This window comes from Hypomesus nipponensis, chromosome 24, assembly GCF_054491055.1.
Source record: "Hypomesus nipponensis isolate SF chromosome 24, ASM5449105v1, whole genome shotgun sequence".
NCBI lineage: Eukaryota > Metazoa > Chordata > Actinopteri > Osmeriformes > Osmeridae > Hypomesus > Hypomesus nipponensis.
Window position 1 is genome coordinate 5,025,386 of NC_140384.1, and position 18,240 is coordinate 5,043,625.

The 18,240-nt window shown below is 51.3% G+C and overlaps 1 protein-coding gene across 1 annotated transcript in view; it reads left to right on the forward strand.

Annotated features, from left to right (window-relative positions):
- Nucleotides 1–18,240, forward strand: part of mctp1a (multiple C2 domains, transmembrane 1a) — a 71,119-nt gene that overhangs the window by 14,940 nt on the left and 37,939 nt on the right. The window contains exons 5-13 of the mRNA XM_084690524.1: nt 1,941–2,105; nt 2,286–2,416; nt 2,647–2,833; nt 6,912–7,005; nt 11,645–11,747; nt 12,681–12,783; nt 13,703–13,804; nt 14,464–14,538; nt 16,506–16,625. Coding sequence (XP_084546650.1) covers nt 1,941–2,105; nt 2,286–2,416; nt 2,647–2,833; nt 6,912–7,005; nt 11,645–11,747; nt 12,681–12,783; nt 13,703–13,804; nt 14,464–14,538; nt 16,506–16,625 — 1,080 coding nt within the window. The remainder of the gene's footprint in view (nt 1–1,940; nt 2,106–2,285; nt 2,417–2,646; nt 2,834–6,911; nt 7,006–11,644; nt 11,748–12,680; nt 12,784–13,702; nt 13,805–14,463; nt 14,539–16,505; nt 16,626–18,240) is intronic.

Here is an 18,240-nt window from a genome sequence, read left to right on the forward strand (position 1 = left end):
ATAGAGGGAGACTGGGTGGTATGAACCTTCAGACTGGTGTCACCGGATGGATCCAGTGCATTTGTGTCGGGAGGGCAGGATGGTCTCACTTGGGCCCCTGCCCCTCCTCTCCATCCATCCACATCCTGTTTACGTTTCCATCTTCCCTGGCCGCGTGACCTTTTGACCCGTCGCTTTCTTCCACCTTCCTGGCGTTGGCTGTCTTGTTACCTCATCCCAGCAGAAGGCATGCTGGTCTGGGCTCCTCTCATTGGCTCGTGCATGCCCTCATACCTGGTCCTCAGCCAATGGTTATCTGTGTCACCTGAAAGATGTTGTTTCGTTTATACCTTGGTGCATTACACAAGTTTCTTTTTAGAGGTCAAAAGCAGATCTCTTCGAGATCGTAATGTGAGAAATAGGAGTTTCTAATCCCTCCCACGGCAAAGGCCTGCCTTTTGGGTGCGGCAAAAGTTTGAGGCAATACAGAGACACAGAAACATATTTAAGTTTTTTCTGGTTGGCGTTGGGCAGGCGTCCTGCTGTAGTGTTTCCCCCAAACCAACCCTTTGAAGCTCCAAACTGGGCCATCCCGCCTGTGACTCGGGAATTAGCTCTGACGCTAACTAGCTACTGTACTTCCTTAGCACGCCCTACTCTTGGGTGCGTGAACGCCTGCCTGGGTTCTCAAACTGTTATTTATACTGCACCCAACTTCTCTTTAATCGTGTTTGACTCAAAAGACTACAAACTATGCAAGAACTAATATAAGATGATTATGACCAAATCTAATTACATTTCTGTTGTCTGTATTAGTTCAGAAAAGCTAAACGTCTTAGTCTGTTCAGCCCCCTCACCACCCCCTTCATCCAAAGTCTTGGCTTTTTGTAACTTGTAACTGTTCATATATATAGGGCTTTGTATGAGCTCCTTGCATAAACTATTATTTCATTGCGGCATTCCAATCCAGCGGTTTTCAGCTCATTGTCTTCCGTGCTCCACTTTGGCTTCGCACTGTTTACTTCCTAATCCACATTGGCCATGCCTTTTACGTAATCAGAGCGATGTTGCGACAAAACAATAACGAGGCCTCTCAATTAGGCTTCAGCTGCAATGAGGAGTTAGCATAGCCTGCCACTATTAGCAAACAGCGCGTTGACACGGCTGCGAGACCGACCGTGAGTTCTGTATGGGTGGTTGTATCAGAGGGAGCCACTCGCATTGTTTAATGTCTGGAGAATGGCAATGAAGAGGTTTCGTCTTCAGATCAAAGCGCTGCACTTGTGCGGCGGGGTTTGTTCAGAGTTTAATGAAATTCAAGCCAAACAAAGACGCTACTAATGAGGCTTCCTAACGAGGCAGGGAGACAGGGAGATAACTCGGAGCGATGTGTTTGTTTGACAAATAAGTACCCCAGTCTTTGTTTTTGGGAGCCACTGCAGCATGACTTTCGGAGGGGTTAAATAGGCCTGTAAGCGATTAGAAAACTGCCTGAAAACGTTCCTAAACTAGGGGGAAGCATCAAAGAGAATTAGTAATACAGTCAATATTGCTGAGTTGGTTTGCTGAGTCTATTCAACAGCAATCAGTCAAAGTCTCGGAGCCCAGTCATTGGCCCTCGTTTGTGTACGTGTGTGTGTTTGTGTGTGTGTGTCTCAGACACTGTTGCTGTACTGCAGGTCCACATACTTCTCATGTTCCAGTGGAGATCTTCAGCATGCCTGGAGAGCGCTGCCCTCCGAGCCCAGTCTGTTCAGAGGCTCTCCGTGTTTCACCGTAATCTGTGATCGTCTACCTCTGCCTGCACCTCTTTGTGTTGCCATGGCGCCCGCGTGTCCGCTGTGTCTGTGTGTTCTTCCGGCTCAGTCCACGGACCTCTGATACTCTGTCATCGATGCCAGGAGCTCATGTACTCATTTTTCTGCGTGTGTGTTTGTCTCTGTGTGTGTGAATACCTCCAGCAACAGAGTATGCGTCTGTCAGATGTACACAAGAAGAGTCAGTTGTGGAGAGGAATAGTGAGCATCAGTTTAATAGAAGGTCGCGACCTCCAACCCATGGACACCAACGGCTTCAGCGACCCCTACGCGAAGTTCCGACTGGGCCATCAGAAGTACAAGAGCAAGGTACCCCCCCGCCCGCACTCTCCCAGGAAGGCATCGACCCGTGTCATCCAAAACGTCCGACATTCATGGCTTTTGTTGAAACCGTCTGCGAGGACGAGTCGCAGACTCGGTACGCTTGCACGTGTCCTAACGGTGGAAACGCGCGCGCGCTCACAGACACACCTGTTTTCCATCCCACAGACGATACCGAAGACTCTGAACCCCCAGTGGAGGGAGCAGTTTGACTTCCACCTGTACGAGGAACAGGGGGGCTACGTCGACATCACCGTCTGGGACAAAGACGCAGGCAAGAGGGATGACTTCATGGGCAGGTGGGCCTCTCTCTCTCTCTCTCTCTCTCTCTCTCTCTCTCTCTCTCTCTCTCTCTCTCTCTCTGTCACTCTCTCTCTCTCTCTCTCTCTCTCTCTCTCTCTCTCTCTCTCTGTCACTCACACACACACACACACACACACACTCTGTGGGGGCTCTGTCAACGTGTTTCACTCCTAGGCCTAGTGCCGTCTCCACTGTGTGTGTGTGTGTGTGTGTGTGTGTGTTCCAGGTGTACGATAGACCTGTCAGGCTTGAGTAAGGAGCAGACACACAAGCTGGACCTGCCCCTGGAGGAGGGGGAGGGCGTCCTGGTGCTGCTCGTCACCCTGACCGCCTCTGCCGCCGTCTCCATCTCCGACCTCTCGGTCAACATGCTGGACGACCCCCACGAGAGACACCAGATCCTGCAGAGATACGTGAGTGTGTGTGTGTGTGTGTGTGTCGGGGGACTTGAACCGCAGTCTCCAGCAACACGGTCTCGACTGCCCCCTCTTGTGGTTAAACGAGGCAACAGGTCTTCGGCACCCTGTTGAATCACCCCGAAGCATAGGCTAGACGTAGACCTCATCGTGTCGACAAAGCTCCCCTGGCCAGTGCTGTGTGGAAACGGCACCCTGGTTCATCAGGATGAGGAGGGGGGGGGGGGGGGGGGCGCTGGGAGAAGACGAGAGCGGATGAGGCCTCGGAGCTGAAAGGACAGGATGAGAGGACGAGAAGGGAGGAGGCGAGCGGAGAGAGGAGAGAGGACATTGACAGGGTCCATTGAGACCACCTGAATGCCTCCTTCCACTGTCTCCGTGGTCGAGCTGTGTGTGTGTGTGTGTCTGTACGTGTGTTTTGTTGTATGGGCTCCTGAGGCCCCCCACACAGCCCCCCTCCCCCACCCATCCCTTTGTCTCAGCAAGGCTAACCCCCCCTCTCTGCCTGTCACTCAGCCCTCACACACGCACAAACACACACACACACACACTCGCGTATGGATGACGCACACGTGCACGCGCACACACGCGGCTCACGCTCTCGACAGCCCAAGCTTCTTGTGTGACAGAAATTCCAAGGGCATGTTTAACGTCGGTCTGCAATCACAGGAGAGTGTACAGCGACACACCGCCTATTCTCCCACATTAAACAAAGAGTTGCGCTCGCCCTCATCTGGAGGCCCGGGGTTTGTTTCACAGTGATCGCGCCATGCTCAAGGGGCCTACTTTGTTTGCTCGAGTGGGTGTGCTTGATTGGGAGTCTGCAAACATTTGTTTCTATGAGCATTTGTTTGTGTGAGAATGCGGAAACTTAAGTGTGTGTGTGTGTGTGCATGTCTGTAAACTGTGCTCTGGTTTAAGTTGATAGTCCTGCCGGGTGGCGCGTTAGATCTTTCCGGAACACACTCGGCGGGCCAAAACGGGGCCGCGTGACCTACATACCCGCGGCGACGCCTCATTGGCCGGCCACGGTGAGGGCTCTCGGCGCTGCAGTGGCGCCGGGCCTTCAGAAGGGGGAGCTCCAGGACCGAGACAAACGCCAAGCCACTCCTCTCACACACACGCAGAACAAGGGCGGGAAGGGGAGGGGCTTCTCTGTGTGTGTCTGTTTGTGTGTGTAATAGAGAGGAAAAGGTAAGGGGTGAGGGTTGCCGAGGGAGAGCGTGTCAAATCAAAAAGAGGGGGGCTGGGGGGGGGGGGGGGCTCGGGGAAGAAAAGCTATTTCACCTTTCATGACTCCACCCCCTTTTTTTGGGGGGTGGGGGGGGCTCGGTTAAAGCAAAGACGTTTTTTACCCTCCATCTTTCTTGCCCTCTCGTTTCCCGCTAGTCAACGTCCTTGCCACCACTGCTCCCTGTTCCCTCAACAAGGGGGGGGGGGGGGGGGGGGGGGCTAGAGGGAGAGAGGGACAGCGAGGTGGATTTGTGTGTGTGTCGGCGCACGCATGAGGCATTGCTCTGTGACCACCGTGTTCGTCGATGCTCTCCATCTAATCAACGGCACCCAGCACCACTAATGACACACACACACACCACCCTACCACATCACACTTGGCCCCCGCCGCCCTCCCCCCTCCATCTCCCCTACACTGACCCCCCCCCCCCCCCATCCACCCACCAATAAAGTGTCCAGGGTGGTGCTAAGGGGGGGCGGGGCTTTACAAGTGTGACACGCTGTCGGCGCGGCGCGCTGTCGGCGCGGCAAGCGGCCGACAACGACTTCCCGACGCGACGACAACAAGGAGCGAACACAATGAAGATCCCTCCGCCCCCCCCCTCCCCCACCCCCCACCCACCCCCCCCTGCCCGGAAACATCATTAAAGCTGCACAGACATATCAGATGACTTTCAGCTGGCAGGGGGGGGGGTGGGTGGAGCGGTTGGTAATGGAAGTGGCAACAATATTAAAACGTTCACCAGCTGATTCCCCGACCCCCAGCCCCCCCTGGGTAGTCCTGTTGTCACCAGGAGGCGAGTGGCTGATGCATACTAATGGGGGAGGAGGGTCCGGGCTAATGGCTTCTAATGGTCCCGGGGTGGGGGGGGGGGGGAGAGGGGAGGGAGGGGGGAAGGGGCAAGGGGGGGCAGGTTGACCTCTTCTGAAGTGGTGCCACTGTACTCCACCCCTTCCCCCCGCCGCATCCCCATAACTCCCACCCCCCCCCCCCCCCCAAAAAAAAAAAAAAACGCACCTCAATTCCAACTATGAGAGGACACACCGTGAAGAGAGGGGGGGGACTTGAAACAGGGCGGGAGGGAAGAAGGAGAGAGGGAGGAGGAGGGAGAGACGAGGACTGGAGGTGGAGTTGGAGGAGGAAGCTGTTAGCATTCAATTTTTATTATGACATTTCACAGTCATCCGATTTAATGTCCCCTGACCGGGTTTGTCCGGCCGCGAGGCGGCGAGGACGAAATGTTATTTGGAGCGTTGATAAAAGGTGAGGCATCTGCCAGATGACAGCGCGTCGTGAGGCTTCGGCGGCGCTGACATTCATTTTCTCCCACAACAGAGATGGAATAAGACGTCACGGTGACAAGCTGTCAGTCAGCGCCGTGGAGCCCCTCCCGCCCCTCCCCTGCATCTCGCCCCCATCCTGTGCGTCCCCTCCCCCCATTAGGGGAGAAGTCTCCCCCCCCCCCCCCCGCAGAGCCAGCAGGGACCACGGATGGGAGGCGGGGGGGCTTGTCCCGTAGTAATGGGTCTCAGCTGAACCTTGGGCTCCTCGTCAGTCCACTAGCTGAGTGAGGGGGGGGGGGGGGGTTTGGGTTGGAGGGTGGGAAAATATATTCTACAGCCTTTCATTAAAAAAATAAAGAGGCCTCATCTCCTGAGCTTTTCAATCTCTCTGCCTGTCTATTGAGGGGGTCTGAAAAGCCAGCCGCACAAATCAGAAATTCCTCTGCTATGGAAATGTTCCAGCTTCGCAAATCAGCCATGTTTTTTTTCTTCCCCTCTCTCTCTCTCTCTCTCTCTCTCTCTCTCTCTCTCTCTCTCTCTTTCTCACCCCCCTTTTAGGCAATCCTCAATAATCACAAATAACAAGCTGTCGTATCTACAGAGAAATCATGTATTAAACTTATGTGGAGAGTTTTTTTTTTTTTCTCTCCTTCTCCTCTCATCTTCTTTCTAAGGCTTTTGGACAATAATATCTCTGGAAACAGCCAGAGTCTGACAGAGTTTATAATGAATTAAGTCTGTAGCCTGGCCCTGACTCGGAAATTTAAATTATAATTACTCCTCTGGGTATGGAAAGGGTTATTGCCAGAGAGAGAAATAAATTGAACTGAAGTACATTTTCATTGCTTTTAAGACATGCCAGCACAACTCTCAATCCAGGCCTCATTGCATGTCTTTCACTGTGTGTGTGTTTGTGTGTGTGTGTGTGTGTGTGCAAACTCTCCCTGTGCTTTCGTGGGCATACAGGCATGTGTGGGAATGGAACAGGCTTATCGCAGCCAGCTCGTTGACCTCGTCCTCCCTGCTCTCTCCTCCTGCATGTGTTGTGTTCCTGTTGATCGGTGGCAGCCTAACGGCACATGCAGCCGGTCCTCTCTGTCTTCTGCTCTCCCTTGGTGTGTGGCGTCTGCCGGGCCCGCCCATAAATGGCGACCTGCCGGGCCCTGATTGAGAGCTTTTAAAGGGCACCTCGACAAGGCCCTGGCTCCACGTACTGAATGACTGGCCCCGGACTTGTCTAGATGGGCTCTCCGTGTACGTAGCATGTTACTGACATTCGTACAGATCTGGGTACGGTCACAGTGTTCCGTAAGGAGATGAGGGGCGTGCGTGAGTGTGTGTGTGTCTGCAGACGCTGAGGTAACCAGTGTCTCTGTGACGGTCCCAGTAACTGATGTCACTGCCAATCATGCCTCAGTGAAGGAGTCTGAGGTCCAGAACATGTCTATTATCAGTTTAATGCTCTCTCTCACACACACGCACACACACACAAACCTAAACGTGACACTAAATGGTGTGCTGTTTCTCTCTGTTTCCACCCCTGACCCCTGACCCTCAGAGTCTGCTGCGGTCCTTCCACAACCTGAAGGACGTGGGCGTGGTCCAGGTGAAGGTCATACGGGCGGAGGGGCTCATGGCGGCAGACGTCACGGGTAGGACGACCAACGCCTCCTTTACCTTCCTACTGTATGACCAGCTCACTCTGCAACTTTGTCCATGTCGACAACACAAGTCCATTCTCTATTGTCAGTCACGGCTGGTGGAAAATAGGTCGAAAGCAGGCGGACAGTAGGTAGGTAGAAAGCCGGCCAGTGATTAGTTGTTGCATCGATGTCCCAGCGAACGCGTTCTGATCGAGGACTGCCCCAGCGATTGGTGGGGGGAGGACTAGTACTGAATTAAACAGGACCACACAAACGCCAATGCACGCACACACGCTTTCTCATTTTTGGAAATGATACACGGCCCTCATTTATATGTAGCCGAGGAGCCCTTATCTGAGCTACAGACTCTCCCCAAAATATTTCTCTCGGCTTCGCGTCCTCGTTTTTCCATTAATTCTTGGTCTTAATGAGGTGTGTGGTGGACAAGCCCCGTTTCTCAAAGTGTGCGCTATCTAGTTTAGCAAAAGTCAGTGACTTGTGTGGAGTTTGGCTTTGTTCAGGCGGAGTCGTTTCGCACACGCACACACATGCGAGCGCGCACACGCACACTCATTCGTTGGGTTGTAGCTGATATCCACTTAGCATACTGTAACAGCAGGAGCAGGGGCTAATGTCTCCATCTTGGTTTTCGGAGAGGGAGATGCAAATCCCCCTTCTGCGTGGAGCTGACCTCATTGCAGAACTCATCTCTCAGTCTGAATGTCACGGATTGTTCCGGAACCACGAGCCTTACCCAACCGTCGAGAACCTCGTTGGCCTGTTTGTTCATCGTTTACCTTACCTCCTGCTTAGACAGAGCTCTGTAGGGACACTCATAGGGCTCGTGTTTTCTGGTCGTTGCACTATTTTATCATCGACAGGAAAGCCATTCACAAATGTATCCAACAATACATTGTATCCACCACAATGTTATCCAGAGTCCTTGAAGCAGGCATTGTCGGGGAGGGAGAGGCGGGGCGCGCCGGGCGCGGGGGGTCAAGTGGCCGCCATTTTCCGTGTGTCCTCCCTCTCTCTGAGTGGCCTCTGCTCTCAGACAGCCGCTCTGCTGCCGTCTCCACGGACACCTCGCCCAGGTCGACACGTTGTCCAGTCTGGTGACCCTGAACGTACAGCTTTAGTATTGTTTGTGAGATGTGCGTGTTTCTGAAAGAGAGAGAGAGAGTGTGTGTGTCTCTCTCATGAGCTCTCATTTCACACCCCGTGATTCCTCTGCGGCCCCCCATACAGATTGAGATACAATACGCGTCTAGGAGCTCTCCTAGGTCCTCCCCACACACACGCACACACACACACACACACACACACACTCACAGCAGGCCAGCCTGAACGGCGGGGTCAGCACAAAGGTGACAGGACACATGGGAGGGGTCCTGAGAGAGGAGAAAGAGGCGGTGACAGAGAGCGTGGACACCATTCCACTCTCATCCACGTTCCCCTTTGGGTTTGTCTCCCTCTGCCCCCCCCCCCCCCCCCCCCCCCCCCCCCCCTGCTAATTGAGGGGGTTTAGTGGAGTGCCTCCACTCCTGCCCTGCAGAAGAAGTGACAACAGCCTGTAAAACCAACAGTCCCCTTTGTGTGGGTGCTCTTGTCCGCGCCAGTGAATCCCATACAGTTAGAGCCATTCAGATGAACGCACTCACGGCTACGCCTTTCAACAAAGACCCCACCACCCCCCACCCCCTTCTCAATCTGCCGCATCAATATCCAATCTATTAATATAGGCCCTTCATCAACATGAACCATCGCATGCTAAAACCTGTGTAAATAACGTCCACTTTGAGGAGAATACGTTTCGTTTGTTTTTTTTCCGCAAGAGAGGGAGCGCTCGCTAGACGAGAGGCTAATCCTAATGAATAGTGACGCTATGGAGGCAGAGAGGGGCGTCAGACAGGACAGCATATGGTCGCCCTCATCTTGACATCCTTCACAGGCCCGTTCTGTCTGCGAGGCACTTTTAATAAGATCCCCTCAGCCGTGCTCTGTTCGTTCTGCAACGCTTATCTAGTGCCGGGATGAAATGAGTTTGAAGCTCTTGCCGTGAACCCGCCCAAGATACCCAGACTGAACCCGGGTAGGAGCTCTGGTTGGCCGTACCTGGACATTCGGCGCGGCGCTCAATCCCGACCGTGTAATTTGCTGAGACAACCGCCTCTGGTGCTCGCCAATAAGGTGAAAGTTCATCTATGCTGACAACTGAACGCCATAGCGACCGAGCATGCATATCATTAAAGCGTAATATAGTTTGGGGGGAGATTTTTTATTCCATTTTTTTGCCTCGCCAATTATTTTCCATTAATGAATTTTAAATGATTGGGATTTAATTTGATTAGGGCCATTTCACAACTGCTTTCTGGACCCTGTGACTGGTGAATGAACATGCTGTGTAAAAAAAGAAATATGGGAAATTATACGAAACATCCCTTTATACATGTCCATGTCTGCAGCAGTAGATGCATTATTTGTAATTGAAACGGTGTCGAATGAAGTTGTTGGAATTCAAGGTACACGTTCTTAGCAAGCTCTGTGTTTAATTGTATTCCCTAAATACATTATTCAGTGTTGTGACTAAAGTTGTTCAGTAGGACTGAGCTTTCCATATCTTGAAACCGAGCGGATCAATACATGCCAGTGTTAGATGGCAGGTGACACCTATGACAGGGCGTTGATCACGCTGACATTTATTCAGCGCACCCGCTAAATGTCCTGCCCTTGTCACAACACTTAAAGAAACTCACACCAATCAATGAAGGTGTACAGTCACCGTCAACACAGGATGGACTGGTGTCTGGACCTCTGATATACTTCCCTCTCATCCAAGTTAGTCCTAAATATTCAAAACAATTCAATATTAGTTTCCTCATGTTCCTACTTTATTAAGTTGTTGCGTAATGTGCGAAGCATCGGCTATATGACATGTACTACTAGTTAAATTTATTCTTGGGAAGATGGAATATATTAGGGTTTTTTTTTTCTTTCTCTCTTTGACCTAGCTTTTAATGTTGATATGCTTGAACAAACAGCAAAATTGTTCCCAACAGTTTTGATAAAAGTAAAGATCAAAGCTGGAATTAAGAGTTTGTTGTTATGAATTCCTTTTTTTTGAGGAGGAGGAGGAAGGCAGGCGGGGGGGCGGTGGGCGGTGGTCACAGGCCTTTCAAATTACAAAGAAGCAGTTACATGTATATTAGAACACAAACAGAGAATATATAGGACATGGATTTTGATTAGAGCAGCATGTTTCTCTCTTGAGAAGTGTGCAGCTCCAATATTAAATCTAAATATTAATGGGCCTATGGCACATTTTCGAAAATGTGTCTTTTACCTTCAAACTTTTGTTGAGTCCCTCCTTTGCAGGAGTGCAGTTACTGAACATAACAAAAATAACCTGATAAAATGTGTATTTTGGACTATATGAGGGAAATGTGTATGTTAAAATACACAAAATAACCTTGGGTTTAGCCATTGTGTTATCTTTGAATTTGATTCAAGATATATAACATTTACATTTAGTCATTTAGCAGATGCTTTTGTCCAGAGCGACTTACAGTAAGTACAGTGACTTTCCCCCGAGGCAAGTAGAGTTAAGTGCTTTGCCCAAGGACACAATGTCATTTTTGCAAGGCCAGGAATCAAACCGGCAACCTTCTGATTACCAGCCCGATTCCCTAACCGCTCAGCCACCTGATATAAGCAAAAAGATTTAGGGAACAACCTGAATCTGTATATGTCTTGGGAGTACAATCATATAGTGTATATGCTTAACCAGCATTGATCTAGAGGGACATTGGAGCAAGTATACAAATGCACGTCCTTATGAAATATTGAACGGTCGTCACGCGTTCCTCCGGCCACGCCACACATATCCTAGAAGCCCGGTGGAGTCCTCCATTTCCTGCTGCGCTCTGCCCCGCTCTGCTCTCTCTCTATCTCTACTGGACCTGTCACCAGCTACCTCAAACTGGGTTGGGGCGTCCCTGTTAGTCATGTCTTCTTTTATTCAACCCCCCCCCCCTCCCAATCTGACGGTGCCCAGGGCCGTGGTTGCCGTGGCGCTGCTTATCTGCCTGCATGTTGGACTCTGTGCTTCTGCTGTGGCACCACGAAGAAATGAACGGATCACATCCTCACAATGGTGATAAATGGCTGATGGAGCTGTCGCTTTCTTGAAGATGGATGGGACACAGCCAGACACACACACACACACACACACACTTGGGCTGGTCTTAAGTATAATTCCCAGACTCCCTTCTGGCTGTTTCTTTTCCTGTCCTGTTCCTTTTATCAGCCATAACATCCCTGTCTACACTGTAGGCCAGCAGCTCCACTGGATTAGACTCCAGTAAATAACAGAGAGAGAAAGAGAGAGAGAGAGATATATATATATAGAGAGAGAGAGATAGAGAGATATATATATAGAGAGAGAGATAGAGAGATATATATATATATATAGAGAGAGATAGAGAGATATAGAGAGACAAGTTAAATGTAATATGACTCCTCATTTATCTCCGCATTACTTTTGTGCCCCCTATTTCTCCTTTCTCTCTGTCTGACTTGCTCTCTTTCACTGGACCTTTTTTCTTCCTCTCTCTCCCTCTGGTTCCCCCCCGCTGTCCCCCCCTCCCAGGGAAGAGTGACCCCTTCTGTGTGGTGGAGCTCAGCAACGATCGGCTACAGACTCACACTGTCTACAAGAACCTCAACCCTGAGTGGAACAAGGTCTTCACCTTGTGAGTACAGCTCCGGGCTGACCTGTCCCCCCCCCCCCCCCTACACACACACACACACATACACACACGCACGCACACACGTTATAAAGACATCAAAGCTACATTTTTTGCTGTCTATATTCAGAACATATTCTATAGTGTTATTTTCCTGAAAACACTATAGAACTGATGCACAAACTAATGTTACATCATAACATACAATTAACTGTAATATAATGTTTTATTCTTATATATATATGTTTTACTGGCATATTTTATTTAAATACCATTCCAGCCACACGTGCCTGCAATATTTGGTGTTCTTAAAGTAATCTTTATGAATCCATATATTGGACCAAAAAGTCATCAAAGGGAAAATATGTTTCGAATTTAGAGGTGAACTAGTGTTTCCTTACCTGACCTTTTACTGGTAAAATGTCGTTTTATTTAAATAATTTAGATTGACATGCTATGGCTTTAATTGGATTCCTTTTGTATCCACGGCTTACTTGAATACACCAAACACATTTCTAAAGAATACACCAGTGAATTCACGTGGAATACTAGGTAATTTAGCCATCTTTCCAGTGAGCATCTTCCACCGTAACCTCGTTTCGTTTCATCAGCCAAGTCGGCGCTAGCCTACATTTCAAAAGATGACATTTCACTGCAGCCATGCCATCCCTTTTATACTCCTCACACACAATTTACCTGGAGCCCAAAGGTCATATAGAGAGAAGACGGGGGCTCTCGTAGCCGTGTTGTAGCCGTGTTGTCGCTGTGTTGAAGATGTGTTGAAGATGTGTTGTAGATGTGTTGTAGATGTGTTGTCGCAGTGTTGTAGCCGTGTTGTAGATGTGTTGTAGATGTGTTGTAGATGTGTTGTTGCAGTGTTGTAGCCGTGTTGTAGCCGTGTTGTAAGTGTGCGTGTGTGATCTCTGTGTGGGGGTGCAGTAACGTCAAGGACATCCACTCGGTCCTGGAAGTCACCGTGTACGATGAGGACCGCGACAGGAGTGCTGACTTCCTGGGGAAGGTGGCCATCCCGCTGCTGAACGTGAGTCCCTGCTACTCCCCCCCACCCCCTCACTTCCCCTTTCTCCCTCCCTCAGAATCTGAATCAGAAAGAGATTTATTTGCCATGAAAGGTTTCACAGACAAGGAATTTGCTTTGGCAGGAAGGTGCATAGAATAAACATATAGGAATCTTAAATTTAAATATGTGGTCTAACTATACTAAGGGTACATAAACTAGCAATACTAAGTGGAATAGAATTAAAATAAAATATACAATAAAATAAAATAAACCCTAACCCAAATAAACCCACCCCCCTCCCCCCAGAGGGAGAGGTGAAGAAATCCCAGAATGAAAGATACGCAGCGTAGTAACGTAGGAGAGAAGTGAATGAGAGAAAGCGTAGAGTCAGGGGCCGACACGGCACCCCCCCCAAAAAACTGAAACATACACAAACATGTCATTTCTAACGACCCAATGCATAAGTGGCACGCCCGTGTGCGTGTACCATATGCACGCCAAAGGCACGTATGTGATGGCGGCTCATGTGAATGTCTTGCGCTCTGCCGCGTTTGTAAGTGCACATGGCTTATGTGTGTGTGTGCGTGCGTGCGCGCGTGTGATTCCCCAGGATGGTTAATTCCTCCCTGACAGACAGCGAGCGCGGCTGTGGTAATGAACAGGTACTTGTCAGAGTTGCCACAGTTGTTTTGGGCTGTGCTGTCAGCAGCAGCCGCTGGGGTTCAGAGGTGACCCAGGGATGGGATTCAGCAGGGGAGCAGCCAGACAGACGGCTGTCATGTGTCCCTCCCTCTCTCTCTCTCTCTCTCTCTCTCTCTCTCTCTCTCTCTCTCTCTCTCTCTCTCTCTCTCTCTCTCTCTCTCTCTCTGTCTCTCTCTCTCTCTCTCTCTCTGTCTCTCTCTCTCTCTCTCTCTTTCTCTCTCTCTCTCCTCTCACACAGATCCAAAATGGAGAGCGCAAAGCCTACGCCTTGAAAAGCAAGGAGCTGACAGGGCCAACGAAAGGGGTCATCTTTCTCGAAATAGACGTGGTTTTCAACGCCGTGAGTCTCTCTCTCTCTCTCTCTCTTTTCCTCTTCCCCGAACAAAAAAAAAAAAACAAGAAACAAGGAAAGTAGTCCCCTCCCTCTCTTATTCCGTATCTGTCCCCGCCCATCCCCCCCCCCACTCTACTCATGGTCTATCGTCTTCATTCTGTTTGTACCTTCACCCCTCACATAACACCCCCCTCTCCCTCAGCCTCGTTTTTTTCCCTCCACTCTTTCTTTCTTTCTTTCTTTCTTTCTTTCTTTCTTTCTTTCTTTCTTTCTTTAATGATCTAAGACTCCCACTCTGCAGCCTTTGTTTGCCCGTTCGTTGTCACTGTGTGTGTCCCACTGGCGGCCATCTTAGAGCCGTGTGTGAGGGGAGGAGCGTTGTCGCTCGCCTGGCCTCCCATTGCCTCTGTGCGGGCTGGCCAACACAGCAACACTCCCGTCTCTCCCTGTCAAACCTCTATTCCAGACACCCGAGAGCCCACTGACTTCATTCGCAGTTGACATTAAAACTGTAAAGATTAGCATTTCGCCTCAGAATGTACGTGTTAACAATGTAAACAAATGATGTTAGAGCGTTTTAGTCATGCAGGCACCTTGTGAAGTTCACTGAAGGGGTACAGGATGTGCTGATGTGTGTGTGTGTGTGTGTGTGTGTGTGGTCCTAGGTGAAGGCAGGCCTTGGAACCCTGATCCCCATCGAGCACAAGTACATTGAGGACGAGCCCAGAGTGTCCAAACAGGTGGGTACCGACCACAACACAATCCGAAGCGTCACGGATCGGAACGCCCAACCAGGGCACCCACCCCAGCGTAGCCCATGACAAGCACCGCCCCCAACCGTACACACACACACACACACACACACATACACAGCACACACGAGGAGGGAGTCATGCCGCCTGGCCGCGCAGCCCGGTCCGGTATGTTCCGTGTCAAGTTGCCAATCCACCCCCACCCTCTCCCCCCAGCCCCTGTTTCTCTCCACCTCCAAGCCTCCTCTATCTTGCCTGCCCTCCGCCATCCTCCCCTCTCCTCCGACGTGTTAACAAAGACCCAACAAGTGTGGAGAGGCATCGAAAAGAGAGGGAGGGAGAGGGAGAGAAAAGAGAGCGGCAGGGAGAGAAACGAGAGAGAGAGAGAGAGAGGTTTACTCTCTCTTCCCCCCTCCCCCGCCCCTTCTTCTTCTCTCTCTCCGACTGTTGAATAGAAATGTCAAGCTGTCACTCTAGGGGTACATAAGTAGATTGGCCATCCTTAGTTGGCCCTCGGTGCCACTGCTGCTTGGGTCCTCATTGTCACGCCGCTCAATGTGGCGGCCTTACAAAGGACTGGGCGGGGAGGCAGGGGGGAGAGAGCTGGGGGGGGGGCAGGGGGAGAGAGCTGGGGGGGGGGCAGGGGGAGAGAGATGGGGGGGGCAGGGGGGAGAGAGGGGGGGGGGGGCTCTCACACCCTTTAGTCCCCCCCCACCACCACCAACAATCCCCCTCTCTTCACCCCCACCCCTCTGTGCCAAAAGATGCCCACTTTGCACTTTTCCCGAGCGCCGGTTGATCCCCCCCCCCCCTTCCTCCTCATCTCTGCTCCGACCCCCTGACTCGCCGAGATGACCCGTGTCAGCGTCACTCGATGATGATGTCACTGGCAGCTTTGGAGAAGTTGCCCCGGGAGGAGCTCTTTTGTGCAGGATGGCTCCTGCTGCCCCGCCCTGAGCACACACACTCACACACACACACACACACGGCCACACACACACACACACACATGCCCACACACACACACACACGCCCACACACACACACATTCATTATTCCACAGCCTTTGCCGTGTACAGTAAAAGCCCTGTTGCGATGTCTGTCGCCGTCCCTTTCACAACAGTTCGTCCTTTATTAATGAAACAGAACCTCGTTGTGGTAGCACCGCGGAGGGCGCTAGCGCTGCGTAATCTCGGGGCTGTTAGCTGAGCAGAGTGGGATGATCAAAGCCCGGCCGCGCCAGGGGCCGTCGAGGGAGGAGGAAGTGGGTGAATCCCAGCGTCGCGATTGGTCCTCGGGGCCCGAGTGTCCCCGACAGAACACCAGCAGTCATCCTGAGTTCAGTTGTAAACGTGTTCGACTGGTCCAATCCACACAGAGGGGATGGGATAATAGCCAATAACACAGCTCCCAGCTCCTCTACCAGAATCCTATTAAAGCCAGACGAGAAATAACACTCTGTCCTCTGGGAGGGTACTTCCTTACAGTGACCTGATTGGCTGTGGGGACACACCGGCAGGAAGTGTTGGTGTAGTGTTGCTTGGTAGAGACAGATAGGCGGATCTGTCACTTTTACAGTCGTATTTTTCTTAATCTCAGCGGGACAAGCGTTTGACAGTTTGCACATGTTTTTAGCAGGTTCTATTATTTGCCGATAACCCCCATTGCGACCAAAATGATCCGAATGTGTCAGTACATCGCAGCGAAATGATCCGAATGTGTCAGTACATCGCAGCAAAATGTGGGCGTCTCGCAGTCAAGGTGCTTCCTTTCACGAATAATTAGCCCAGTTAAACCTGCCCGGCTTCTTAATGAACATATGTCGAGCAGCTGCTTGACTTTTATTAGTTTAGTCTGTGCTCTGAGTACAACCTCTTGTGTGACCTGTTACCCCCCCCCCCCTCTCTCACTCAATCTCTCTCTCTCCCCCTCTCTCTCTCCCTCCCTCTCTCCAGCTGCTGTTACAGAACTTCAACAGGGTGAGGCGGTGCATCATGTTGTTCTTCCGGGCCGGCTGCTACATCAACAGCTGCTTTGAGTGGGACTCTCCTCAGAGGAGTATCTGTGCCTTCCTGGTAAGCAGGCCCTGCCGGGGTGCCCTCTGTCACGCTCTGCACTGTCATGCCTGCTGGGACAAGCAGACGACAGGCCCCCGCGCTCCCACCGCACCTTACTGCACACGCTCATACCAGCTCGGCTCTCGATCCACTCATGCACTCCGTGTGTAGCGGACGCAGTCGCGTCTGCCTCCTTCGCTCCTTCTGTTCCGTACGCCCTCGTACCTGTTTGGAGACGAGACTCTCCTACTGTCCCGGTGTGCTGTCCACGGTCATCCCTGCACGGGCGCTGGCCCCTCGTCCGCTAGGGGTGCGGTGGGCGCGCTCGTCTGCACGGTGGCCGCTCTGCGACAGGCGGGTTTTCGCGAGCGTCGCAAACTTTCCGCGGTGTCCCTCTTTTCTGTCACTCTCTCCTCTTCCTCTCGCCAACTTCCTCTGCACACTCCCTCTCTACCCTGCTAAACCCCCCCCCCCCCACCGTTCCCTGTCTCTCAGACGATGACACGTGTAGCACTGTCTCTGTCAACTGTGTCTGGTATTAAAAGGTGAGATGTAATTGGCCTACGGATCTAGCAGTAAAAGGATACCCCCCTCCAGCCCCCCCCCAGCCTGGGAGGGGGCTGAGTGCTAGAACAGGCCAGGAGAGAGCTTACCTCCAGTCTAGCGGGCCGACTTAAGTAGCTCACGGACCTGTCTCCTCTCATCGGAGACACCCCAAAACCTTTTCCCGGGGGCGCTAAGTGTTCGCGCGTCAGCCATTAGCATTTATCGTTTGACACATTTTAATTTCCTGCTGAAGTGGAGGCGCGCGAGCACGCGGGCGCCGGAGCGTGGACGCGTGCGCGCGTGGGCGTGCGATCGCGCGTGCGTCGGGACTGTAGGTCGCCGGTGCCTTTCGCGAAACAGAGGCGAGGCCTGGTATTGATCAGTTAACATTCTCCGGTCGAGTGTCTGTTTGCGGGCGCGTGTGCGGGACTGTGTGTCTTATCTTACTGAATGGAATGGGAAATGTCAGGCAGAAATGTCAAGAGAGTGGCAGAAAACAAGGTTCTCTCCAAATGGCCAATCTCCGTTCTCGATGAAAAAAGGAAAAAAGACATTGAAGGCCACGCCGCACCTGACACCTCTGAACCTCTTCCGACAGACTAGCGACTCCACCGAAACGGTGCCTCTGGTCACAGCCACACATCCTACCTGCTAACACTGACAGAAAACACATTCTCCCTCTTTGTTTTTATTTTTCAAGCTACGTTTTTTTTGGGGGGGGGGGCATTTCTGCGTTATGAGGGACAGATCAGGGAAGAAAGACAGGAAAGGTGAGATGCAGACCCAAGCCCCTGTGGTGAAGCAGGGCCTCTGTTTATACTTGAGTTCTATCTGGAGTTGTGTTTGATATGAATAATAGAGCTAATATGACTTTTCCTAACTTTTAGAGTGTGGCTATAGTTCTGATCACCCTTTTTCATTTACACTTATTCGTGTGTGTTTGAAAAGCAATGAATATAATTGTAACTCTATTTGCAAGACATGCAATCTGCTTACAAATCGTGCATTTCTTATAGTTCAGGTGAAATACCTTCTGTTCAGGTTTGAGCAAGTAGGAATTTGTTTTACGTCTCTATTTCTCTTATAG